The sequence below is a fragment of the Malurus melanocephalus genome, unplaced genomic scaffold, assembly GCF_030028575.1.
Source record: "Malurus melanocephalus ecotype Western Australia unplaced genomic scaffold, MMel_1.1 scaffold_451, whole genome shotgun sequence".
NCBI lineage: Eukaryota > Metazoa > Chordata > Aves > Passeriformes > Maluridae > Malurus > Malurus melanocephalus.
The window spans coordinates 94,087-117,897 of record NW_026623683.1 but is presented as its reverse complement, the minus strand read 5'-3'; the positions used below and the strand labels follow the sequence as shown (position 1 = coordinate 117,897).

At 40.0% G+C, this 23,811-nt stretch overlaps 1 protein-coding gene across 1 annotated transcript; it reads left to right on the top strand.

The window, feature by feature from the left end:
- The first annotated feature begins 217 nt into the window (after window positions 1-217).
- On the top strand, window positions 218-21,692 carry TDRD12 (tudor domain containing 12). The gene is made up of 31 exons (XM_057380395.1): window positions 218-264; window positions 1,825-1,983; window positions 2,253-2,389; window positions 3,456-3,575; window positions 4,186-4,241; window positions 5,023-5,108; window positions 6,044-6,245; window positions 6,431-6,507; window positions 6,792-6,850; window positions 7,591-7,651; window positions 8,193-8,297; window positions 8,690-8,875; window positions 9,302-9,455; window positions 10,435-10,562; window positions 11,125-11,310; window positions 12,037-12,159; window positions 12,639-12,756; window positions 13,518-13,651; window positions 13,742-13,962; window positions 14,172-14,271; window positions 15,449-15,636; window positions 15,836-16,043; window positions 16,618-16,710; window positions 17,626-17,795; window positions 18,877-18,939; window positions 19,033-19,142; window positions 20,169-20,223; window positions 20,675-20,788; window positions 20,872-21,025; window positions 21,119-21,185; window positions 21,507-21,692. Exons 1-31 carry the CDS (start codon window positions 244-246, stop codon window positions 21,590-21,592), a joined length of 3,741 nt encoding a protein of 1,246 aa, XP_057236378.1. The 5' UTR covers window positions 218-243; the 3' UTR covers window positions 21,593-21,692.
- Window positions 21,693-23,811: the final 2,119 nt, after the last annotated feature.

Sequence of the window (23,811 nt, the reverse complement as noted above, 5' to 3'; positions counted from 1 at the left end):
GTGGATGACAGATTTTAATTAAGTTTTAACACAGAACCTCATTGAGGAGCTGGCTTTAGCCCTTTGAAGCATGTAAATCAAGTTCCCTACACTAGTACTCCTGACATGAGTAGTAAAAATCTATGGGCTTACTTTAGGTGTCTGCTCTTCAAATAGGCTTCAGAAAAAAATGGTGGCATTAAAAGCACATCATCAAATGTTTGTTCTTTTGCAGTAGTGAGAAGGGAGACGCGGGAGATAAACATGGAGGTCGTGGTATTAAAGGTATGCTGCTGGTTTTTTTTAATCTGAAGGATTGATGTTTTATTTCCAYGTGACTTTCTGGAGGTCAGATTTACAAACAAGATGATGCCTGTGTATTTCCATTCACCAGCACTTCTTTACATGTGTGGGGTCATATATGGGTTATATATATTTTATCATTTATTTTAGGTTTCATTTTCTTGGTTTTCATGTAAAATAGGTGAGTAGRTGTGTGAGYTGACACAGGCAGGCAGCCAGAACAACCACAAAACCATGGCTGAAATGTAGGGAGTAAATGTATTTAGTTACCTGGCTAACTGGAGGATCCCAGGGTGCACCCAGGTGTACACCAGCACCAGCTGTATCCCATCCCAGCAGGATCCATTGAGGACCTTGGGAGCTCTTCTGTGCTTTTTATGATGTCTGAGCTTTGATCTTTCCCTCAGCATGTCCATGAGAGTGCTTCCATRTTTCACCAAACACTTGTGTTAYCTSTGTGSAGAAATTCTACTTCTTGAAACAGGRTAATCAGCAGCAGGCATTATAGATGGGGTTTCCTGCTCTGATATTMTCCAGGCCTTGGCATTCCCAGCTGCAAGACCACATGAGCTGATGTTTCATCCTCCACCATTTTTCCACTTCTGACTCCTTCCTCCCAGAAGTAGGGATGCAGCTAAAATCTAAAATGGACCATGTGCAACGCAGCGTCTAATAGCACATAGTATAGTACTAGATTATACTGAATTTCACAGGAGATTGTGGAAAATGCAGMATACAGCCAGGATAGCTGACCTAGGGGWTATTCCMTACCATACRATCTCGTGCTGAGCARTAAAAGCTTGCAGGTATGTCTGTGSTTATCAGATTTGCCTTYCCAAATCAGYRTTGTGTGTGRTGAAKCTCTGTGTTCTTGGAAAYGGCYGAGCAATTGGCTGCCTGTGGGAAACAGTGAATACACTTCTTGTGTTGCTCTGTTTGCATGTGCAGCTCTTACTTTGCCTTGTCAGCTGTTTCTTTATCAGCCTGTGAGTTTTCTCACTTTATCCTTCTGATCATCCACACTGCAGGTATGTGAGTGAGGGGGCAGCTCTGTGGGGTTTAGTTGACTGGTGGGATTAACCCACAACAGCTGGGGACCCAGATCAGCTGGAACACTGGAAAGGTGTCACCTTGTTCAAAAGAAACTGGCTGTCATGCAGATACTGAGCACAAAGAAAAGCCTCTTGGTGAGACTTACCCTGTTTTGGGGTTTTTTAATGTATTTCCTGAGGACTTCAAGTGGAAGTAAAAATCTTGGTCTTTGCAATTAGCCCTCTGTTTGGTTTAACCAACTTTTTAGATAATGCTGCTCCCATGTAAGACTCCACAYGGAGTTCGTTGCAGTGCTGAAGGAATTGGGAACCTGAGAAGCCATTTGACGAGCTAGTGCTGTGAAGGTGAAAGATGTTTCACTTAATTAGCATTCTGTGTCTTGGTGTCAGTCACCATAATTTCAAAGGTGCCCCATAAAGATGTTTTATGTTTTTGCTGCTCAGATACTCTTACAAGTCAGTAGTGTTTGTTCTCTATTCCTTGCCCCAGATCGAAGATCCAAGTTGCTTTTGGATTGCGGTGAAAGAATGCGCGCCAGGTATAGTCAATGAAAGAGCATATGAAAACCTCAACACTGAAATGAACCAGTTCTATGACAATTATAAAGACTCAGATGAAATAAAACCAGAGSAGATAGAAAAAGGCCAGGTAAGCTCATTACACACAAATAATCTATTCTTTGCATTGGTTTAGGGGTGAAGTATCAAATACATGTATTAATTTATTTTTTAAATTTGAGTAGATAATAGCATCTCTGTGGGTTGTGTTTTCTCRTCTGTAAGCTGCAAGGTTACATTTTGCAAAGAAAATGGAAGCCTGTGTAATAWATACTATGTCCTTGCTTCTGAAAGAAACCTTTGAGTCTGACTGGGTCCATTTAAAAAATTCTGCTGTCGTGTTCTTTGCTTCTTCCKTAGGTTTATGTGGTTTTCAGTGAGGAACTCAGGTGCTGGTGTAGGGCTCTTGTGCAGTCAGTTCGGTGCTGTGGAGATGGTTACCAGCTTGGATGTTTYCTTGTGGATCATGCCAAATACTATTCTGTTGCATCAGAGAAGTAGGTGTTTTTTTGTCACTATTATGAATTTGCTAATAGATACAGGTGCTATTGAATCTTATTTAGTTAATGCTTTGGTTTAATTGAGGTGTAGGTTGTGTTCACAAGAAGCTGCTAATGAGGTGATACATTTGAAGGTGCCTAAGTGCAAACCAGTCCTGATTTTGTGATATTTTAAGGATGCTTTCCATTTTAGGTTTTGTTTTTTGAAAGATTCAAAATAGAAATAATGTCAGTTTGTTGTGACTGAAATGCATGATTGCCAGTTAAAACTGTCATTCTTTTCTCCCTTATTAATTGATTATGTAYTAAAGAAATTAAAAATTATGTCCAGTGAAGGTCAGGTACAAGCCATATATAGAAGCAGGGTTTCACTTGCTGCAACAGCTTTGGACATMTGAAAAGAAATTATGTAGGGGTTTTCCCACTGCAGTTGACCAACTTGTTTATTAAGAGCTTACAGTTTTCATGTCATGGTGCAAGAAAAGTTTTCACATATTCTGAGGTTTTGATTAAAAATAGTATAAAACTTCTGTTTCTAAAATCTTGAAAATACCTTACATATTCTGGAGCAGCCTAGTCCAGCTCTTTGTTTTAAAGTTTGGTTCTCTATTAAAATATGCAACTTGGAGCACAAGAAATTTCACCAAATTGGTTTCAGTAGTATTCCACAAAATTAGAACTTACTTAAAAGGTACTAAAATAAATTTTAAGTTAAATAAATTTTAAGTTGACTGTTGCTTTGTTGGAAAACAACTTGGCAGTGGTTCAGTCATGAAGATACTCGGCAGATAAATATCAAGAAGACTTGAAACTTAAGGGGAAAAAGAATCAGAAAGATTCCAGGTAAATAGGTTATGTGTTYGTATCCAAAGCAAGTATGTTCACTAGTTGGTCCTGATGGCATTTCTCTTAAAGTAAGACAGTGGTTCCAGGCTGGGAGCCAAACTCCTGCAAGAACTGTCTTGTCAAGTACAGGATAACAAGAGGATGTCTGTGAGACTAGTGACTTCTGGAGAAAAAGTTCTGCCTTGTAAAATGAGGTGATTTCCACTTTGTTTTGCAGCATTCGAGTTTTAGCAAAAGCATTTGCTAAGATCCCGGATAGAGCAAAGAAGTGTTGCCTGTACTGCACAAAGCCACTGACATTGCACATCGACTTCTGTGAAAACACTGCCAAAATAGGGTAAGAAGAATTTAATAAATACATTCGTGCATTTCTGAGGCATGAGGTTTTAGTGCAGATTTTTTTAGAAGGGATTATATTTCAAGAAGAAGCCTGCAGTATTCTCATAGTAAAATCAGAACACAGAATTGTACCAGTTACTATGAGGAAAACTAACTTTCAGCTGAGAGCTCACAGCTCCCCAGGGAAGTCGTCGAATCACCATCCCTCCAGGGATTTAAAAGACGTGTAGATGTGGCACTAAGGGCCAGGTTTAGTGTGGCCTTGGCACTGCTGAGTTAGTCGGTGATCTTTGTTGTTTTTTTTTTTCAACCTAAATGATTCTTCAACCTTACATGATTGCTTCATATTTTATATTGGATGCAAGCTACAATACCTTGAAAAACAAGTGTCTTCATTTTGATCAGTTCATGTTGTTGCTGAGCTGAAACAATATTACCAAGAYTGAAGTAATGTGCTAAGTAGTCAGATTCTGCTGTTTTGTCTAGYTGTGCACTTTGTAAGAATTTACATGGCTTAGAGCTTTATGCTTGTACAGAAATTATTTTTTTTGGAATTACCATTTTCATGTTTATTGATGTGGGAAAACTGGTTGTGTTTATTGCCTTAGACCAGCCAAAAGATGGGATACTGCTGCCRTCCAGCATTTTAGAAAACTTGTTGAAGGTAAATAACCTTCCACTTTTGGGAAAAATCAATTATAGAAATGTAGTATTTGTGTACAAGTTTTTTTTATATTTGTGTATACTTGATTGTATTAACAAATGCTGTTTAAGGAGAAAGGAGCGGTATAAGTATGGAGTGACTTCAGGCACAAATATTTGTGGAGCGGCATTTTGAGTACTCTGGGTTTCCTTGCATGAATTTTGGTGTTAACTAAATTGTGTCTGACTGTCAGACATAACTGTGGCATCGTTCATGTCACCTTTGTTTTGAGCATTGGAACCTTTCTGTGTATTTCACAGGGAGGCTGAGTAAGCATCACAGCTGTGCTGCATTGGTGTATACAGAGGTCCTTCAGGATCTGGGAACAGATTTTTGTCAGAGGCTGTGATTGCCTGAATGAAAAGTGTAACAAAGCTGTACAGATGAGCAAATGCAACTTCTTTCATGAGAAGTAAATGTCATGTTTGGAAAGCACACATTGGTGCTCCAGACTGTCAGAATCTAAGAGRTAAAACTAAGACTTTAGGTGTACAGCTAAGAGTTGTTAATCCTGAGAGGTTATCAATCTGTTTCCCTCTCAATCCTTTTTCAGAGGCTAAGGACAAGTTCCTTTTAGGAGCTTTTAAGTTTTTAATGTTAAATTTCTTTTTTCATTTATGTGAAATAACAAGCATTACATGTTTTTAATTGTGATTTCTGTTTTTGTCTGTCTCAGACCAAGTGAAGAATATCGCTAGTGTGATAAGGGTTTAATCTTTTTTCTTGTTTTTATTACATTTAGACGCTACCGAGGTTAAAGCCACAATACAGGTAGTAAAGGATAAAGTGTTAGAGGTGTTCCTTTTTGTGACTGTGAGAGATGAAAAGGTAAGATTCTTCTATATTTCCAGCCTTGTTGATGTATTTTGCTAATTGTTTAAGACTGGAAAGCATGACTTGTGGTTCTTGTAGTTTCAATCAGATAGAGTAGAAGTGAAACCATTAACTTAYTAGAAGTTCTTAGTACAGTTCTGTTCACTGTAAACCTCTAGAGAAATTCCAAGAGGCAGAACTTGTATTTTTCTCTATATGAAGCTTTTTTCTAAAAAAATGGATCAACAAGCAAGTGAAGTCTAGCCAGTACTTAAGTGGACAACTGTGTGAATTATTTGGTGCACTTCTTGTGGTAGCACATTTGTAGATGTTTCAGTAAGGCAGTTGCATAATACTGTAAAAATAAGTAAAAGTTCACACTCTTGCATACAGCTGAATCCTCAGGTTGTTGAAAAAAGAAATCCAATCTAGTTTCTGTTGCCAAAGCATCTGACTTGTGCCAAAGCTTTGCTGTAGCTACTGTAGACTTTAGAAGCTGTATGGTAGATATAAGGAGTATTAGGCCTAATATTACTTTTTTTCTGTCAGTTCTTGATGCATTCTGAATCCACAAGAAATAAACAGCTTTGACTGAATTAGAGGTTTCCTTTAAATCTGTAGGGCTCATAGAAACAGTTAATTYGGTACASAATTTTGGCCAGAAACATAAAACCWRCTAATAARCACCTGTTGAAAGAACATACAGGAAGATAGGATTAATTTTCCTTTTCTTGGAATTAATATTCTATAGAAAGCATTTACTGGTACTTTGTATGTCTGGGTTTTTGTTTGGTTGGGGTTTTTTGTTTGGATTTTATTCTGTTTATCATGATAAAATCACTGTTTTTGTTTAAAGCTTCATATAAATTCTAAGCAAGTATGTGTTAGTGGTGCAGCTTATTGCTTGTTGACATTGGTCAATAAAGAGCTTGTTTGGGTTTTTTTAATAGATCTGTGTTAATGATGATCTGGTTGCAAAGCACTTTGCTCATTATAAAGAAGCTGAAGKCAGTGCAGGGAGTTCTCCAGATGATTTTGATGATGATGTGTCACTAAATGCTGAGTGTGTTCCAGTGGAGTTCGTTGGTCCCACATTTGTTGCCAGGCCGAAACTGCCATTTGGGGAGAAAGTGTCACCACATCCTGAGCCAGGTGGGACCCAGGGGTGTGGAAGACAGTCGTACATGCAGCACTTTGTGTCTTTTTTTGGATGTGTGGAATGTGAATGTTCTGTCTTGGTTTGGATCCCAGTGGTGGGGACACGTGGTGTCCATCCCTGGCGTTTTGTTTGTTAAGATGATCAGAAATGGGTATCTCCATTTTGTTTACCTTTTTAGGTCTTGCTGGTTTTAATTCTGTTGTTGAGAAGAAATCCCAGAGTTCTAGCCCAGTTCTAAATGACAATACTTTGCCWGTAAGTCATATATTTTATATTAAATTGTAAAATACAAACTAAAGTAAACATACATAGGCCAGATTAGGAATGCCRTAGTCATCCAGCTTGTTATTCTCAGACAGTGTGCTGATGTTCGTTTCATCAMAATTCTTGCCTTAGTCAGAATAACKTAAAATTTGTAAAAGAACACTGCAGAATATTTGGAGAATCCTACAGTTGGATAAGGAAACCACTTTGAACTTTTTATTTCAAATACTGCTTTTGAACAGTATTTTAGTGCTTAAGACGTGTTTTCTTTCCAGGAGGTCAACACAGTGCCACGTTTGCCTTTGATGGAAGATAAAGCAGTTCAAACAGACAGGTATGGTGCAGTATGTTAAACATTTGGAATGATCCTGTAGTCAGGTAATTGGGAGCTGTAATGTGTTTCCARTAACTGTTCTGAGGCCTCTAAAGGGTGGAGAGTCAGTGAAGGGGCAGACACGTGCTTTTATAGGCGAGGAGGGACTTTGAAGCTGCTAATTGTTACGCAGACCAGAAAACCACCAGTTCTTTCTAAATAGTAGTTTGAAAACAGGAGCGTTGTGGGGAGCTATTTTTCCTGCACACTAAATATGTTAACTTGCTTTATTTTGTTTGTGTGTTTTATCAAGTTTTCAGACTAAATGGAATATGACTGGGTGGATTTGTGCAACACTTATCCTGTGCTGCATGTCAGTTAATGCATATGTAGTGAACTCCAGGAGTATTTGTTTTTTGTTTCTAACTGATGTAAAGATCAATTGCTTCACGTTTTGAATTTTTGAGAAATCTTTTTACTGTGGTCCAGTCTGTTGTTTTTTTGGTTTTTTTTAAGTTAGGTAATCTACCCGTGAATTACCAGTGAAAAAGGTTCTCTAGGATTATTTTCACTGAATTTTGTTTTCAAAGTGGTGATTTTTGACTTCTCCTTTTGCATTGAGGGTTTTCCTCATTGGCATAGGTAATACATCAAAAATACTTTGAGTGAATTGCATTATGACATTTGGAAATGCTGGTGGTATTTATAAATTATGTTTTTCTTTTCTRTTTATGTTGGATTTAATATCTCTTKTTTCTCAGGCTTCCACAGTTCTTAAATTCCAATTCCCTTCAGTCACACATGGTTGAAGTTGACCAGCAGGTATTTCAAGCATTAACCTTTGTTTAACTTTACTTGTGCAAATACTTTGGCTTGGGTAGCACTGAGCCTTTGTGGAACCAGGGCAAGGGCTCACTTTACCTGCATTGGCAACAAAATTTACAGTTAGGCTAAAGCTGAGCCAGCCAGCCAAATAGGGTATGCCTCTGTGAATTTGAGAAGGGGCAAAAGTGCAGGGAAAGGAACAAAACAAAAGTGAGAAACAGTCAATGCCCAGGGCAGAGGATTAGGAGCAGTTGCATGCAGATGTTCTGAAGGGACTGCACTCTGTAGAGGACCCACTGTGGAACAGAGAAAAGAAGTGACAGGGAAGGGGCAAACTTTTCTTGAAGGATCTCATAAACAATGGGTTTTTGTCTTGCCATTGGTCCATGTAATGTCAGTATGTATGATTGAAAGTGAATTTAGAATTTGATTAAAAATATAATTTTTTTAAATGCAGTAAGTGCTTGTTAGTTGTATGTGAGCTTACACCCCTTTGGTTACATATTSCCTTTGTCATGTATTTGTCTCATGGTTTCAGAGTTTTCAAAATCTTGGGRAAGAAAAAAACTTTGTGTTCCTTAGCAAGAAAATTGAGCCATCGTCTGTTTTGGAGACAGCACCACTTTTTGATGGTGTGAAAAAGGTAAAGCTGATGTCATGATACTACATTAATTATCTTTTTAAGACAAATTTCATGCCTCAGATTTACATACTAAATATTACAGTAATAYCTACCTCAGTGTGGTTGAGGAATGTGTACAAGGTTGTTCATGTGACTGAGTAAATGAAGCTATGGAGAAATGCTGTAATAATTTTACACTTATTTTTTCTGGTATATTAAACACTGCTACAAGTGGATTTGAATTTTAATACAGTATTTTAATAGCTCAGAAGATTTTTCGTATTATCTTTTAAGGACATGTGTTATGTAGTGGGTCAGAAGCTTTTAAATCACTTGTTGATATGTTTTGTCTTGCTTTGTTGGTGTTTAAGTACAAAGATATGATGGGAAACTCTTGATTTCTCTTTCTGTAGGAACTTGCTCGGAACAAGTTTTCAGGCCCCACCTTCACAGAGTCCTACTGCTGGCCACCAGTAACTTCGGGATATGATATCGTTGCCATCTCACATCAGGGAAATGATCCCTTATTATATATTCCACCAGTTCTTACCCTTTTGCAGTTCAAGAGTGCTTCCCAAGCCTTACCAAACACAAACGGAGTATGTACATATCAGACCAGGAAACCTGTTAGTGCTCTGAATGTTTGGAATCTGTACATTCGTGTTGTCTCAGTGTATCTTCATAATGCCTGCCAGTTTCTGTAAGACTTCTTAGAGGACTTGGATGGGACAGTCCCAAAATTACTTCTGAAGCAATCCCTWACAAGTGGTTTATTCCCTGGCATTTAAGATACACGATGGAGCTTTTTTTCTGCATGAATAGTATGTGCTCATTAAACTAAAATGGGTATTAGCTGTTTAAAATACTACAGTCCATTTTCTAGCTTGGATTAGGTCACAGGAACAGAATTACGGAGGTTTTAAGGTACCTCTAGAAACAGCCCAGTACAACCCCAAGACAAGATTGTTAAGGTTCTGTACTTCTGTCTAATACTATGGTGTCAATTTTTGTACCTGTGTATGTAGCCACTGGCACTCATTTTATGTCCTGGATGGAAGAAGGCACAACTTGTTTTTGACCTACTGAAAAGATATGGGAGATGCTGCAGACACCTTTATCCAATGCTGATAATCCTTGGGCAGAACAAGGAAGCAGCCAGCCAAGTGGAAATCCGAGGCTGTAAGAATGTTTTCTGTCATCTTGGTTATACTTGAAGGTGGTGTGTGCTGCCCTGATTGCAGSAGCATGTAAAAGAACAGCTTTTGATTTTAAGTTTTTAGTTCTATACAGTGGTGTGGTTTTACTGTTTTTGTTTGGTTTTTGTTTTGTTTTTTGGTTTGGTGGGTTTTTTTGTTCGTTTCTTTTGGGGGGGATTTTTGTTTTTGTTTTGTTTTTTGGTTGGTTGGGGGTTTTTTTTGTTTAAATGGTGGTTTACAATTCGGTGTAAATGCTCAGTACTTTGAGCATCTAACTCAGTAGTATGCAGAGGGTGCTCCACAGAGGAAACAGCATAGAAGTAACAAAAAAGCCCTGGTTAATAACTGCATGTTCAAAAGTGGCTTTTCTTGGCCAACGGAACAAAAATTACGATGAAACTGAAGAATTGTGTAAAACTTTGCATTTCAGCAGTTTGTGTTCTTCCACAAGTTTGAGCCGGGTGGATAAGTTCAGAMCTTTTAGTAGCAGAGTTGTTGGTGTATTTGCACTAATGAAGACTTGTGTGGTTTTATTTGTATGTTTAGATACGCATGCACACGTGTGTGCAAATTGCTAAGCCAGCACGTGTGCTTTATTCCACTGTTGAAACTGATCCTAATGTTGCTCTTGCTTGTATTTAAATATTTCCCTTCTGGCTATTTGGTACTTCTTAGAAGTTGTTACTTCTACTTCCASTACCTTACTGGAAAATGAGATGATGTCCTGCTTTATAAACTTGTAAACCTTCAGACATTTCACTGGATTTCAGAATATCAGATCCTCACTTGTGTTGGAAGACATGCAGGAGTAGAAAAATGCAACCTCACTCTTTAGCTTCAAGACAATACATCTGAARTACAAATGTGACCCCTTTTAATAGAGCTACCTGGTGTCCTTTAGTGTCATATTAATACTCTTCCAAGTTGTAAATTAACAGTAACAGGTTTTTTTCACCTTGTAGGTGAAGTAGTGGTGACTACACCGTACAACCTCCTGAGAYTGCTGGAACATCACACTTGGTTATTGTGTAGGCTTTGTCATCTTGTTCTTGATGAGATCGAGGTGCTGTTCTCTGACACTACTGAACAGGTAAACAGCTTATACAGTCAGTTGGCARAATGCTGTTCCAGTTGTGCATGTGTCTGAAATAGTGGCACACACTGAGRAAAAGAATACTGGAAATGGGATTAGGGTGATCCTCCTCTTTATTTATTTATTTATTTTTTTTTATTTTTTGTATTTGAAAATTACTGTRTTGGCAGTTTGGGCTTGTGTTGTAGTTATCTCCCAGTTTTTGCTCAATGCCTCTGCCCTCTCAGATCTGCTTTGTCCAGGCTTTAGTATAGTGCAGATTTTACAGATTATATTTACCTGAGATTTGTCTGCTCTGGACAGAGCATTACAGTTACATGCACATGCATATGCTGTCACTTTGTGCTATCATGTTGCTTTCTCTTTCAAAAGTCATTCAGAGAACAGGATAAGGAAAAATTTTTATACCAGATCCTTCCCTTTGGGATGCGAAACTCATACTTGGCTGTGGTAGTGGCTTTCCAACTGGAAAAACAAGTGTGCTCACACAGTATTTTTCTATGCTATTACCCACTCTCTGGAAAAGGATAAGAGGAGAGAAACCTTTTTTTCTTCCTAGGTGTTTACTGTACTAGACTGTTACAAGAAAGCTGCTGCTCAACCACAGGGAAAGCCACATCAGATCATTGCTGTGGGAACTCAGTGGAATAAACACATCACACCCTTGATGAAGGAGTTCATGAGGGATCCTTATGTTGTGATAACAGTTGTTGAAGAAGCTGCCATCTTTGGAAACGTGCAACAGGTAAAACTTTGGATATGTGGCTGCTGGTGGTTTATTGGATCAATTGGTGCTGCAGTGCTGCCTCCGGTGTGAGCTGAAGCAGGTATTAGAAATCATGTGGAGCTGAGTTACTGAACTGAGCTACAGATCACTTGACTTTCTTTATGGAACTGAGGTGAAGATAGTTCCCTTGARTATTTCAAGGTTAGTGCCAGTGAGTCTAAATTTGATGAGATGTATTTGTAAACTAGTTTTTGATCAAAGTGTTAGCAGAATGTTTTTGCAGTTGTTAACTCYGACTGGCAGAGCTACAAGGTAAGCAGTCCAAAGGCAGATCTAGCAAAGCACTTGGTTTGCTGCTGCCACGCAATACCAAACTTCTGACCTCAAATTTCTAGAAGGCCTATTATTACATGTTCTTAGGTATCTTCTTACTTAGTTCCCAGTCAGTGTGGTGTAGCCCTTCAGAATATTAAAAAATTGGGGGTTTTTAAGTGTGGTTTGAATTCTTCTGTGTCTCAAAATGGAAAGTTAGTGGGTTTAAAATCTTGAGAAATTGCCAAGACTAGGCATTCTGAGCATGTCAGGAGGCTGAAGACGCACGAGTTCYTGTGAGAAGTCTTAATGATTGAGCTGAATTGGAAGTGTCAGTGTGTGGATGCATTAGGGTTAGGAGTACAAAGGATTATGTGGTAGAATATTTATGGTTACATAATTWCCAGCCCTCCATGTTTCATTTGCTTTTAGGTGGTGCAGCCTTGCAGTAATAAAACTGCTGAGTTACTCAAAATACTGGATTTTACCCAGAGGAATCTTCAGAAGGTGCTGGTATTTGCTGACTCAGTACCTGAAGTAGATATGATTCATAAGGTAAGAAAGTATTTGAACTTACATAGGTGTTTTTTAAAGTCATAACAAACTGAAATATCTTGGCTTCTGAGATTAAAGGAAGAATGTGAATTTGGGAGTTAATTTTTCCTGCTGAAAGTAACCCAAACTGACTATCAGGAAATAGGAAGGCTAATTAATTCCCGAATTCTTACCAACAGTCATCAGATTGGAACTTGGAGTTGAATCAAACTGGAAAAGCTTGAAATGAAATCTTTACCTTCTTAAATATGTGTCTAATGTATTAATCCATGGGAACCCAAACTTTCTAGTTTTAGTTTTTTCACAGGAAACAAACAAACCTTTTTTCATATGAAAAACGTGAAATTCAGTAACTCTTTCCTTGTGTTCCCTTTACAGTAGCTAAGGTGTACTGGGTTGTAATAATTGTAGTCATTCGAGTTGATTAAGCAGGTATTGCAGCATTGCAGGGATGTGTAACTTTTCCTTTTGTCATGCAGGTATTGAAAAGCAACTCAGTAGTTTCCTTGAAAAAACATAAGGAGAGCAAGTGTAATGCCAAGTGTGTCTTGGATCAGTGGAAAAGAATGCACAATTCTGGCACTCCTGCTGTGTTAGGTGAGGATTCTCCCTCTCTGATTGGGATTGTATCTTAATGCAGAGCTGAGATCCATACCAAGCACTGAACCTGGGTTATCTCAGTGCTTCCACAGGGGCAGATCCCTGTGAACTCTTTTCCAGTTCTCTGTTTACTGCCTAGTGCTACAGCTGTTACTTTTTTTTCTTCTGTTGTTGTTTTCCCTGTTTAGTTAAAAGAGCTACCAATATTTTTAAATATTTACTGTTATTTCACAATTGTCATTGCTACAGAGGAGATAATTTTTATTTCAGATTTACTATTACAATAGATCTTTGGAATTTGGAAATTAAGAAGTTCCATTAGATGCTTTTCTGTCCAGATTGCTTGCTGGAACAAAGACTTTTATCCATTTCCAAACAGAATTAGTTTTCTCTTTTACAGAAAAGCAAGAAGATTGACTTCCCATTGCTTTGTAGGTGCACACAGAGCTATGAGAATTCCTGCAGTATTTCAAGTGTCTACTGTCTTACCCCGTGCTCAATTCTTTATATTCTGTGGTGCTGACAGTAGAAGTAAAGAATTATGTGAGACTGGCATGAAATGCTGTGTCTGTCATATGCTGAGGGGGTTCATTGACTGGGAAAGTATAAAGCTTTATAGGAATGTATTGGGGGAAAAAAAACACTTTCATGATCCCATCAGTGGATGGGGAGAAGGAAATCAGCCATGGTTCATGTGATATGGTACTTCCCATTTCTGAAGTATTCCAATCACGTTTCTGTGTGAAATATGTGCTTAGTTTTAACAGATGACTGCCTGCCGTCTTTGGGAATCACGGATGCAACTTGTGTGATCCATTTCAGTTTTCCATCTCCAGAAGTCTTGGGGCAGCGCCTGCAAAGCACAGCTGACAGCTTCTGCAGTGTGATGAAGGTTTGGGTGAGCCCTGACTGGGTAATGCTACAGTGTGTTATTACTGGTGGATACATWAAAGTTTTCCAAAATATTCATTATTACTTGTAGGATTCTTCTGTAGATCAGGAACATACAAAGGCCAAGTCAATCATCTTGCTGACAGTGAGCAGTTCCTGTCATGCACCTGGGGTTCTCCGCTATCTAAAGCATGCAGAAGCTGAAATTCCAGAAGAACTCTATGATTTGACTGCCAAGATGCTGGAATCTGAACAAGATGAGAAATTGTCAAGGCCCCTGTGTACTTCTCTTAAAACATTTGGGATTTGCAGGTAAAGAAATGTAGGGGCTTTGTGCCCTCAGTGATGATTGCTGCTGATTCCTTRATGAATTTTCCTGTTGGCTGCTTTTATCTAAAACAGATTTCACTCATGATTCTTCCTTATTTTTCTGTTCCCTGTTGCAAGTCACATAAAAATAKCTTACAACTGAAAGCAAAGAGCTTCTTTACTAAACCTGTTGTGCTTTTTTTTTCATGTAGGAATAGAACATGGTGTCCAGATCGTCATCAAATTAATTCATCAATAGACATGGCCCAGAACATTGCAGATGAAATGATAGAAACACCTGAACGTGTGACAGTGAGTTACAGTTTTCCTTGGGCTTGGGTGTGTCTTAAACAGCTAGTTAACATGTTACTTCATTTTTTTTGTATTCCATTAATCCTACTGCAGTATGCATATAATTTGCCATGGTTGGTTGTTCTTTTCTAGCTTTTTTCCCCTTTACCTTGCATAGAGTAGTGTGTCAGATTTTCCTTGTGTCCTTAGCTTGAAGTGGAACTGTTTTGCAGGTAATTTTGAGTTTACCTCAGATTTTTTTCTGCTTTGAAGATTTACATTCCATGGGAAGAGGACTTGTGTTCTGTTTATTCCTTCCTTTTATAAATGGAGATCATATACTAAAATGAAGGCTTATAGAATCTTCAGTTACATTTCTTGTAGAGGAAACACAGAGTTATCTGTGGGAGTGAAGAGACGTTGAGGGATATTTTTCTTAGCTGATATGTTCCTGCAAACCTGATGAAAATGGAGCATTTTCTGGTCTTGGGATTGGAAAAGTATTTTCATTTGTGGTATCCCCAAGAAACAGGATACAGCTTCTGTTGTAGATAAATCAGTTGAGTTACTTCTACAAAAATGTCAGTGCTTTGGAAGACTCTTGCTACAGAGTGCTGTATTACTTGGACTTTCGTTTTGATAGTTCCACATTTGTGAAACCTTCATGGCTGTTAGGTTGTTTTTTCACATCCCAATAAGAGTTTGTGTCTCCAGCTCCCCTTGAGACTTGAGTTTTACCTGAGGAGCTCTCACAGCAGCATTTTATGCATTGGTATGGACAGCTGTGTATTCATCATCTTTCATTTAGGTCATTTTGGTTCAAAAAGAGCAGTGAGTTCTTGTAAAACTCCCTGTATGGCTGGAGAATGTTTAGAGTGGAGCTRGAGTGGTGCAGAATTCGTTAGTGGTGTGTAACCTGGCAGGTAACTGGCAGAATGCAGTGCTGCTCCCTGAGGTGGAATACCATCCCCTGACACCCAACAGTTCTTGCTTATGCACTGTTGTCTGTTCCTGACTGAGCTATGGGCACTTAGGATTGACAATAACAGCAACTGATTGTTTCTGAAATGTGTKTGTACAGCAACATCTGTCACTTTTKGGGGCTGGAAAGAGGTATGTGRTCTATATATAAAGACTTCAGTTTTGTTGGTGAAAGAAATCATTCATCCCTCCTTGCTGATGTGTTTGATCCTTTCAGATCCTGCCTCTCCTCATTGTACATGCAACAAACTACTTTGGTCGAATAGTCAAGAAACAAAAGGACCAATACACAGCTCTTGCCAAAGAAATGAGTGATTATTTCAAGATACCAGGACGTAGGATTCCTGTTAACGCCGTGGAGAAGTCAGTGTTTTATGGGTTATGGGAGGGAGCCATTTGCCACAGGTAAAATTTTGTTGGCTTTTTACTTTACTCATGTGTGTGGTTTTATACAAAGCTTTTTTAAAATTTAAAAGCTTTTTAAAATGAGGTGTASAGAGTGGGCTGTGAAAATACCAGTTTTAAAATGAGAGCAGGTTTAAAAAACATTTCACAACTGGTTACATGAATAATAATTCTCTCTTTCTTTTCCTAYCATATGAAGGGTTCAGGTGGTAGAGACTCCAGCAAAAGAGGAAGAAAATATCTGTAAGGTCACAGTTAAATACATAGAYGAAGGCAGAACAAGTCAAGTTAATAGTGATCAGCTGCTTCACTTACCTGTAAGGTTTCAGAGTCTGCCACCTCAGGCTGTGGAAATCATAGTTTGTAGAGTAAAACCCATAGATAATGAAGTCAAATGGAATCCAAAGGTAATAAGCAGGTTTTGCATGKTATTTCCTTTATGCTCTCTACCTTCTCTCCCTGTCATTTTCTACAAGAAAACAGTTACAAACTGTAAACTTGGGTACCAAATTTCATTGCTTATTAATACTGACACTAAATATCTGCTATTGGACCAGATTCTGAGATTTTTTTTTTTTTGTTTTGTTTTCCTATGAAATAATACAGTGAGATTTGTGGGATTTTTTTTTTTGCTCTGATTTAAATAATTTTCTTTTAGAATAGATTGATCACTGCTTTGGATTCTGGGGGAGGAACAGAGGAGGTGTAGCCTCTGTAAATTGACCTGTGCTTGATCTCTCATTAAGGAAACTCTTTCCTTGAAGGTTAATGCTGTTTTGACTTAGGCTTAAGTTAAAACACTGGTTTAAAAGTTCTGACTTAGGCTTAAGTAAACACTGGTTTACTCAGAACTATTCATTTGTTGAATATCCTTTTCATTGTTAAACTCAGAAGATACTGTATCATTTTTACTTAAAAGTGACTGTAAAGTTGTGTTGGTATCCATACATCTCAAGTGCAATGACAATTTGTTTTTCCTAGGTGACTGATCACATTGATCACAAAATTAAAGGAAAATTACATCATGCAAAAGTGGTCCATACCTTGGGAAAGACAGTTTGGGTTGACCCAATGGTAGGTATAGAATGGCAGCACTGTGAAATCTTAGTATATGTGGATATGGTCCAAGACTATTCCACAAAATTAGTAACAAAAGTGTATTTTCGAGGTACTACTTTTCAGTAGTTTTTGCAAAATCAGTTCTGTAGTTTTGTCACACACACATTCCTCTGGAAGAAGGAAATTTGGATCCTCCAAAACAAGTTTGCTGATTCTCAGTAGCTCTTGAAGTAGACTTAATTTATTCTGTTCATAATTCTAAGTATGTTGTCTCTTGCAGCTCTTATACTAGTTTGAAGTTGGTTTTAGTGTAAAGTTTTCTGCAAATTAAAAAATACTGGAGCTTTTCTCCTTTATTTTCTTGGTCAGAATAGGAAAAATGGGTGCTCTTGTTCATAGAGTTTTTGTGTTCTAGTTTCACATACATTAACATTCAGCAGTTTTGGATCTTGCAGAGCAAGTCAAGTGGAAAATTGAGTGGAAAGAGAAAATTATCTGGAAGTCATTTTCTTCAGTAATTTSTATTTCCACATGGTGTATTTCAACCTTTTGCCAGTTTCTAGGCTTTGGGGTTTTTTGTGTGCCCCCCATCCATCAGCAGTCCTTGGGTTATTCAGGATTCACAGTCCTGAACTGCCTGAGATGTATTACATCTGTCACTTCTGTGATCAGGGCTGGCACTGGTTACTTGATTGCCTTCCTGGTTCTGCAAGACAGGACAAACAGCCAGTTACTTGAGCTATTACTACAATGAGAATGATGGTGATACATGGAAAACCAACTTGCGGGGGTTCCTGTTTGAGAATCAGAAAAAYCAAATTGCCTACAGGCATAAGTCAGTAGGGCAGTGTTTGAAGTTTGCATTAGAGCAGGTTGGAGAGAGACCATTGATGAGCTGTGCTTTCYCTTTACTATCTTGTGTAATTCAAGGTTGGGGTTACCAGCCTTCCTGGTATGAAGTTGTGGATCAATGAGTACAATATTCGGTCTGAGATTTTATCAACGGGGTTGGGAACTGACAATCCAGAACATGTAGCAGAAATCCAGAAGCTGTGCAGACAAATGCCCATTTTGGATCATGCAGAGAACATGGAGCGTTTGTAAGTGTTTAAAATTCTACTTTTCAGCATATACTTCACTAAGAGAAAAATTCTGCTTTACTGAATATGATATATATATATATATATATATATATATCAATTATAATTTATAATACTGACAGTAATTTTTTATTTTAGTGCTTCAAGTTGTGTTTGTAATGTGTCTTGCTTCCCATTAACTGTTCTTTAGCCCCATAACCACAAGGAAAATTCTAATGCTAGAAAATGTTAAACTAGAATTCATGCAGATAGATAAATTAATAATAAAAATGTAGAGTCTGAATTCAGACTCTGTGAAAATTTACAGCAGTCTGTAGCTGGTTTGAGTGTTTAYCAGTCAGTACCTAGTATCAGTCAGAGCCCTACAGCATATTGTGTGTTCAACTGGAAGAATTCAGCTGGAAAATGTAACCAGTTTCCTTTACAATAGTTGGGGAAATTACCACTCATTTAATGAGTATTGGCTGCATGAGGGATTTTACAGAAGCAGCAYTGAACTTTGTTTTCCTTGCCCTGTAAATTTTTAGAACTGAGTAAATACTGTGTGSGGTGGGAGGGCAGATCTTGAGACCCTTGATATAAAATGCTGATCAGCAAGACATCTGTAACTTTCTTGTCATGGCCCCCAATGCAGGAGTTTCTTTAGCCACTTAATCTTGTGGTTGTTTCTGTGACTTTGCCAGTCAGCAAGAGAAGGAAGCCTCACCCTCTCCATTCTGCATTTCTGTGCTAGGTTCAGGATCCTGCATTCCTACCTAGAACTAGGTTAGGAGTTCAATCTTAAGAGTTCAATCTTAGCCAAAGGATTTTACTTTTCCCATATTTATTCAGATTTGGTGTAKGAGAATTTTTTGCTTGGAAGCCTGTTTTTCAGGTTTTATTCTCTACAAAGGACTCAGGCTAGGAGGTTTCTGGTATCTTAGGCACAACCTGTTTGCATTTATTTCTTTCTTTTGGGAAAGGAAGGCTGGGAACCTCTAGGTCATCGCCAAAACATACAGTGCCAGGGACCAGACAACTTTATTGTAGTGCTGTGTGCTGAAATATRTGTAATGCAATTGCTTGGATCATTTTTTTACAGATCCACTAAGCCTGAGACTACTGTTGAAGAATGCAGAACTTCAGCACAGGCTTTGTTAGTAAGGTACAGGTTAAAGAGGTGGGCGGCAAAATAAGGTGAAGTTGACTGAATGTAATTTGTGGGTTTTCTTTCAAAACTGCTTTGTCCTGTGTTCAGAAGCACAAAAGAGGACACAGCTGTTCTAGAGGAGGCATCTGATCCACAGGATACACCGATGCAGGAAAATTCTGCTGAAAGCTGTAACACTTCTGCAAGTCCTCCAAGTGGTAAACCTTCCTGTCATTTCCAGAAGTTCTCAATCTTGAATTCAAGTTCTGTACTAGCTGTCAGCTGAACAGTCATCCTGCCAGCTGCAGGTTGCTCAGGGTGCACACAGCAGCACCCTGTGGCTGATGTTTGCAGTGAGCCACAGCTGCCTTTCAGTGAGCAGTCGGGAGATGCTGTGAGTGACTCTGGCAGCTAGAACTGTGCATCTCTTTGGGGAATGCGCTGTCCTTGAGACACTTGGGATTTTTTGGCTCTCAGTGGAATATGTGAGCAAGAAATCTCTTCTGTAGAGAGGACAACAGCTTTGCTGTCCAAGGTCGCAGGGTTTAAGAAGTTTAAGAAGCTCTGTTGAACAGCCTCAGTCTGTGGGAGGTCAGTTTTTCTCCCAAGATTCAGGATGTCAGAAAGTGGCACTCTCCCCCCAAATTCTTTTTAATGTAATCTTAAGGGTGTGTTACCCAGTCAGCAGAAGCTTAGAAACACTTAGGCATAGCAGGGGGAGAGAGGATTACCTGCTAACAGCTGATATGTGACTTTGGAGCCAGTGAAAGGTGAGTGATGAAGAACTTGAAGCAGATAAAAAGGCTGGAGTGCTTATTGTAGAAGACTTTTTCTCCTGACAGTAGAGCCATACTAATGCCATGTTTCAAGCTGTGTTGACACCAGCTCATATCCATTTCATCCCTGAAACTCCCCACTAATTGCCAAAATGGTATGTTTCAGGTTTCAAATAAATAACAACTTGAAACTGGGAAAAAACCTTTACTTGATCTGGAAAACTGCATGTCTGGTTAGGTTTTTTAAATCTCCTTGCACCAACTACAGTATTCTTGATAATTGAAATTTTTAGTCTAACTACTAACTTGGTGAAATCTTTCAGGATAGGAAGTACACAGTGTAAAGGACAAAGACAGTAATTTGATGGCTAGCAAGTTACTTTATGATGTTATAGAGGGATTCTGGAAATACCTGGTTTCTGTGGCTTAGGGAAGTATAAAAGATGTTTCTGGATGTCRTCTTTTTAGATGATGGAGCTCAAACAGAAGAAGCAGAAGACTATACTGTGCATCAGCAGAAAAGGTGAGAATGTAGAGCGTGATTTGTTCCCATCTTGCTTTTATGGGAGCTGCCAGACGGGGTTGTATCTGTGTTCAGCTGAAAAGTTCCTTTGGTCTATCAGAGGTTGGTTTTGCTCTTGTTAGCTTTTTCTTTGGCATAGTAAGGTCAGACTGCGGTGGCATCCTGAAATGAGGCAGTGAGTGTGATTCCTGTGGATATCAAAGTCAGCGGAGCGCAGACCTCGTAAACGTGCTCCTCCAGAGACTTGGGAATGTGGTGATTTTGTAGGAGGCTTGAGTGGTGTCCCATCACCGGCTTCCCTGACATTGCTGCTGGTGTCAGGTCTGCATGGCTCAGACTCCTTGGCCGTGTGTGACTTCCTGGGCAAGTTTTGGCTGTGTGTGAGACAGCTTCGTTAAACCTCAGTAGTTTCTGTTTTTGAAAATAACCCATTAAATGAACTTCCTTTCAGCTGTCATCCACACATCAAGTGGTTTCAAGATAATGYGACTGTTACACTGAAGGTGCAAATACTGAGGGCAGCTGACAGTAAGTGCAAGTTCTCCAAAGAGAAGGTGGCTTTCAGGTAGGTTTAAGAAACTTCAGTATAATCGGCTAAGTGTCTGACTTAGTTTGCATTTAATTTTTTTAACTTTTTGTATATTGCAGTGCTTACTCAGAAGGCAAATTTTATGTGGCTAACCTGGACCTGTATCAGTCAATAATTGCAGAAAAATCCAAGTGTGTGACTAAGGATACAGAGGCTGTGGTTTTACTGGTAAAAGAGAAAAAAGGAATGTGGTGCAAATTRCTGAAGAACAAGGTGAAGTAAAAATTAATTTGAGAATTATTAAATGTTCTGAGCACATTAGCTGTGCATCAGAGCAGGTACTTCAAACAATGTTTTTGTCAACAGAATGTTCACGTGTCCTTAGATTTTGAACATTGGGAAGAGTCTGAAGATGAAAGGCCTTTTACAGTTGGTAAGGACTGAATGAGTCTGGTTTTATAACACAAAATCATCAGCATTCCTCTTTTTCATTGGCTTCATGTGAAACAGTTATTTCAGCAGATTACTCAAATTCTCTGAAAAGAGGTGAGAGGACTTCCAGAGCAATCTAGAGGCAGCAGGGTCAGGATTGCACATACTAAAGGCAGACGGAAGTGGTTTGGAGTGTTTTGGTCTAGTTTGTRGTCAAGAGTATTGGAGCTTGCTGGACTGGGTCATTTTGGAGTACCATGTATTTGTTGTGAAGCTTGTTGTTTTGGGTTTATAAATGTTACACTGTTTTAAATACTTCCAGGTCCTCCAAAACTGACTTGCCCTCCTGCAGGATCCGAGGACTGGGTTGAGTCCTCAGAAGAAAGTGATACAGACAGTGATGARTAATTAGGAGGAGAAATTCCTTGCTTCTCAGATAAGAATGGTATTATTGCTAATTGTTAATTAAACAGTTGATACAATTTGTTGATTTGATAGTTGGTGTAATCGTGGCTTGTTCATGTAATTAAAAGCATTAGTACCCTTGGAACCTGACTGCAAGTGTGCTTAATTATAGGTTTCACCTGAGAACAGGTACTGGCAAAGCTGTTCCTGTTGTAAGAGCACTTAAGAGCTGATGTTGCCTGTATTTTGGTCTTGCTCTGCATCCTCCTGCCAGTAAATCATCTACTTGAAAAAAGAAGCCCCAGGGGARGAAGGGGCCCCCATTTTCCTTTGCTTGTTTTGTTCTTTGACTTAATATCTAAATCCATTGTAAGTTGATTTTTTTTATTTTTTTTTCTGATCGATTAGTCTAGTGCACTGTTTAAGAGGTGTAAGCTACTTCTAGTTGTTGTTTAAAAAACAAGGCCTCTTCGCTGAAGTAGAAGCAACAGCTGGTCTCAGCCATACATTCTTAGCAGCTGGAAGCACCAGTCTATTGTGGCCTTAAGCAATTTTTGATAYGGGTTTTCATGAGGAAGAAGTTTTCTCTGGACTTGAATTGGTGCAATTGCATTTTGAAACACTGGTGAACTTTTAACGTTCTCCTGCACTAAGGAATTCAGTGAAATAATTTTCCAGAGTTGTGAAGCCTTCGTCAGTGATGTCATTAAGGGTATCCCAGTATCGGGGGAGAGCATGATGTGGTGGAGGAACAGGTGAGAGAAGGTGGGGGATCATCTGGAGTCTGCAGAACAAGGGAGGTTGTAGTCCCAAAATTCATAGGATGCAACGGTCTAAACAAACATGCAAAAASTGTAAACTCCCGTTTTTATATATAAATAATTTATATTGAGATTGATTTCAAAAGAACCCCCCCACACTTTATTATATACAGGGGCTTAGAATATCCAGAATTCCATTGGGCTTGAAAATACAGAGTATTGTATTAAGCATTATTTTAATGTACGTACACATTACCCAGTACAGTGCATGAAAGTGTAAGAAGAGAGGTAAGAATTAAAGGATTCTGCCTTTTTTTCTCCGAGCGTGCCGCGGCCCAGTACTCCTGCGCTGTGTGTGAGGCGGTGCTGCCGCCCTGTGGTGAGGCGTGGCACAGCCCCGCCGGAGCGCGATCCTCGCTCCCCTCACARCAGCGCTGCTGCTCCCGGAGCTCACCAAGCACGGAGAGCATTTACCATCACTGTCCGTGGCGTGCTGCGTGCCTCCATGCCAGCCTTGCCTGTCACCAAGCCCCAAACTCTCCAAGGTCCCCATTTCCCTGCTCGGGGCACGCCGCTGCCCGTTCTCGGTGCTCTCCACATCCCCCTTAGCTGGCCCTGGGCCTGTGCTCCCCGCCCGTGCCAGCGCACAGAGGGCCGGTGCTGCTGTCACGATAGCCGCTGTGACATCACACCAACGCCACTGTTAAGAGTTTTACAGCATGCTGGGTGTGCGAGTGACCCGCACAGGTGACCAGGGGCTGCCGAGGAAGGAGCTTGCCCGGGGCTGCTGAGGGAGGAGGGCGCTGCCGGGACTCCGCGGCCTCGCCCGGGTGCCTCTGTCCCTCTGGGCTGGCCCGGGCTCTCCGCGCTTTCCCCCGTGCTGTTCCGTGTGGCGATGGTGCAGCAGGCCCCTGCCTCGGGGGGATCCCGTGCCACCGTGGCCGTGAAGAGGGAGAGCCGCTCGCATTTGGGACCGATCCGGACCCGGCACCTCCTGCGGCAGGAGCGGCGGGACAGAAAACCCTACAGCCGTCCTGAAATCGCGCCCGGGGGCAGCCGTGTGCCAGCCCCGAGCGCGGGCCCCTCTCACCCAGCACACTAAAGTTGTCTATGTATCTGCACTGGGAGATCCCACTCTCATTTGTCACTCATTCTCTGCCTTTCTCCGGGGCAGTGTTAGGGGCACGGGACTGGGGGGTTCCCTTCTCCTCCGGGGGTGACAGTGCCTTCCTTCCCTGTCCTGGCCGGTCTGGGGAGCCTGCAGGAGGACACGGCACAGCCCCAACCTGCTGGGCACTGCTGCCGGCTCTGGGGGTGCTTCCTGGCCTGGGGAAGTGCCTGCTTCAGGGATGCATCTGGGGGTTCTTTCTGTGCTTGCAGGATTGTTGGCAGGTTTAAGGTGTGTCCCTGGGCTCGGGGGTGTTCATGGGTTTGGAGGTTGTCAGCAGGTTTTGGGGACGT